The sequence below is a fragment of the Silene latifolia genome, chromosome 8 (genome assembly GCF_048544455.1).
Source record: "Silene latifolia isolate original U9 population chromosome 8, ASM4854445v1, whole genome shotgun sequence".
In the NCBI taxonomy this organism is placed as follows: Eukaryota; Viridiplantae; Streptophyta; class Magnoliopsida; order Caryophyllales; family Caryophyllaceae; genus Silene; species Silene latifolia.
The window spans coordinates 47464012-47467523 of NC_133533.1; the positions used below are offsets into that span (position 1 = coordinate 47464012).

Sequence of the window (3512 nt, forward strand, 5' to 3'; positions counted from 1 at the left end):
GGAAGAAAATAAAGTTTGGACCAAATTTTTTTAATCTATAAGAAAATGAAATAAGAGTATTTATTACCTAGACAAGACACACATCACTTACACTTTATTTCTGAAAAATTACACATGAATTATTTTGACATTCATAGGGGACCGAAAATAAACTTAAAAAAAAAAGAATAAACTTATAAGAATACATTTTTTTTCCTTCATTTATGAATCTATGATCATAAGAATAAATCTATAAGTACTTATTTGTGACTTTAAAGGACCCTCCAACATATACTCAAAAAGAAAATACAAATAACACTACAACAAACATCTAAGCTTTTCCAAAAACCACAAAGCTAGATGTGTTTGAATTCCCTTAATTATTTACACTTTAATTTACCCCAATTAATTAGGCATTTATCCCTTAATGTTAAGGGCAAGTGACCCTAAACACATGCTCCTCCCCGGTGCACTTGTCCACTTTTACTATCCATTTACTCCTTTTACCACCTAAAGCACTTCCAAAACCCCTCATTCCATTATCTTTATGGACTTTGTCACATACTAGTAGACCTTCTCCAATTGGTAAGAAATGACCTCCTAATTCACTACATGAGGGTACCATATTTTGGGCATTGTACCCTACAACAAATGGACCGTCCTCAACATGGGTTCGGTCCTTCTTAACCGCCTTAAAAATTGATTTGTGACCGTTGATGTTACAATCAACTGTCACAAAGTCCGCATCTTTGTAATCACCAGTCAACAAAGTAATTGGATCCCCCGTCACAAACTCTACACGGTTCAAGTACCTTGACATTTCGGATCTTGATGTTTGGACCTCTTTTGGACCCGGTAAAATGCAAATCACCTTCCCGCCTGTCTGTTGGGCCGCTGCCACTAGGCCTATGGTAGTTGGGCCGGAAGTTGACCCACATACCTCTACCATGAGTCGGGCATTATTTCCTCCTGCTAGGGCTGATATAAACTCTGCCACGTCAGGCTCTTTTCCTCTTTTCCCCTACACAAAAACAACCATAAAAAATTAATCGTCAACATTAAATATGAAATATCATTTTAAAGAAACCATATTGTTAATTAGCATTATAACATATACTCGTCAAACCAAAGAATCATTAAAAAGCGGTGTTCCTTCTAACTTAACTGATTATTTATGTTTGATTAAAATACTCATAACAAAAACTTAAAAACGTAAACCTATTGAGTCGGATATTGTTTTATATATAATTCCATTAAAACTCACCATTTTTATGGTTCTTAGGTAAGCTTTAGTAGCATTATCAGCAGACCAATGAGACATTTTAATGAACGTTGAAAGTGAGTATATTAATTGTTTTGATTCTTCTAAGAAGGTTTGGAGGAGCGAAGTGCAATGACAAGTAAGACTATACTTGTGTGTATATATATACACACCAATAATAATTGGCATTCACTCCGACTTTGGAAGAACCGACTAGGGCAGGTTCTTTAATTTTTTTATTTGCTTTAGATCTTTATGAGATACCCTCTGTACTAAAGAAATTATATTTGTCTAATTATGAAGTACACAAGCGTATTTATTTACTATACAAATTTTATTATGAAACCGCGGGCAAGATACTCTCTCCATCTCACTTTTATTATCGTTTTTTTTTTGATAGTTTACTAATTTATCATATTAAATTAAGTAAGGGCATAATAAAAGTGGGATAAAGTTTGAAGAAAGGAGGGCATAATAAAAGTGGGATAAAGTTTGAAGAAAGGAGGATAATAAAAAAAATGGGATGAATGGAGTATAATAGTAAGACGCACATCGTGTTATTCATTGGCTCCTTGCTTACGTTTAACTTCTTATGGCAGTATGGTATGATAGATGAACCAACTCAACCAAAACCTTAAGGTGATGGTTGAGGCCCAAAACCAAAACCTTAAGGTGATGGTTGAGGCTCAACTATTATATTTATGCTTATTACGCCCCCTCACTCGAGTGCCCATTGGGCTCGAAGAGTGGTTAGTGCACAGGCCCCCTCATACCATGTGCTGAATTTCAACTTCGTGAGTTATTGGAGGCTGCCAGGATTTGAACCCGTGACCTCTTGGTCACTCTGGCTCTGATACCATGATAGATGAACCAACTCAACCAAAACCTTAAGGTGATGATTGAGGCCCAACTATTATATTTATGCTTATTATGGTAAACCCTAGTTTGTCCATCAATTTTTGACCCTATACTAGTGTACTAGGATGGAATAATTTTTATTGTACATCCCAAATAAGATTATTTTTCTTTACCAAAAACGTAAGGATTACAAAGGTACATCCCAAATACATCATAGAAGAGAATTAGAAAGATTTCAATTATATAATTTTGTTTCTAGTTATTTTAATGTCAAATAACATTTACGCAAGTTAAGGTTGTGAAGCTGTTGAAGAGACACACGATTGAAGATGCACGTGGCGAACTGTAACCTTAATTGGAGGCTGCAAAGCCGTTAATCTAATCCTGACATTAACACACATAATTAGATAACACCTTCTTAACTAGATACTTGTTAGTAGGCTAGTAGTTGAATGCTAGAGATTAATTAGGTTGGTTCATAAAGAAAAATTATGAGAATTAAAATTACCCCGTATTTCTAAAGTATAAAAGTGAAGTTATTTGATTATCAATTTTATTTTGAAGAAAATGGTCAAAATATCGGTTATTCTGAATCTTCTAATTATCGGATATTCTTGTGAGATAAATTCTTACATGATGATGATAAACCAAACAAACTTTTTGCATTTATATGAACTTTAGCGAAAGTTGATATTTCATGTGAACAAATTTCGTCAGGATTCTTATTTCGATGTCAACCAAATAATCAACGAATTAATATAATCTAGAAAGAAATTGCTCTATCATGCTTTATAATACGTGTGATGATTTGATGAGCTCTAATATGCTACAAAGCCCAAAAGCCCTACCCAACGGCTACCTTCCAACGTTCAGGAGAGCATCAAGGGATATGAAATCCCTGGAAGATGATACAGATACACATAGTGTACAAAAAATTTGTACACAAACCAATGGTGGCTTGACACGTGGCTAACCGTATTAAATTAGTGATGGGGCATATTCTGCACCCGCTGACCGAGTCAACATATTGAGCAAAGGTCAAAGATATCCACAGCAAGTCAACACCTTGGACAGCCTAGCCGATGCGGCCTATCGGCCTGTCACTTGGGTCCCGGCTAGGCAACCAGCCAGCCGGGAGACACATCCGCGTACTCATATCCAAGACCCCTCGGCCGGCCTGCCATGGGTCCATCGGCCGAGGGTAGAACGGTCTTTCCGCCTGCTAGCCACTTGGCCACTACGTGACAAAAGGTGAAAGTCTATAAATACTCCTCAACCCTCGTTGAGGAAAGGATATCGAAACATAACCTAAACCACTCATAATCTGGTATAAACTCCCTTATCTCTCTACAACATACTTTGCCAAGTTACACACAACTTAATCCCTTTAAGTTTACTGACTTGAGCATCGGAG

General features: G+C 36.4%; 1 protein-coding gene across 1 annotated transcript; it reads right to left on the reverse strand.

The window, feature by feature from the left end:
• Positions 1-201: 201 nt before the first annotated feature.
• LOC141594332 (uncharacterized) lies at positions 202-1345 on the reverse strand. Its single transcript, XM_074414422.1, has 2 exons — positions 1244-1345; positions 202-1000 (listed from the first exon to the last, which is right to left on the reverse strand). The coding sequence occupies exons 1-2, from the start codon at positions 1298-1300 to the stop codon at positions 410-412; spliced, it is 648 nt and encodes a 215-aa protein (XP_074270523.1). The 5' UTR covers positions 1301-1345; the 3' UTR covers positions 202-409.
• Between the last annotated feature and the right edge of the window lie 2167 nt (positions 1346-3512).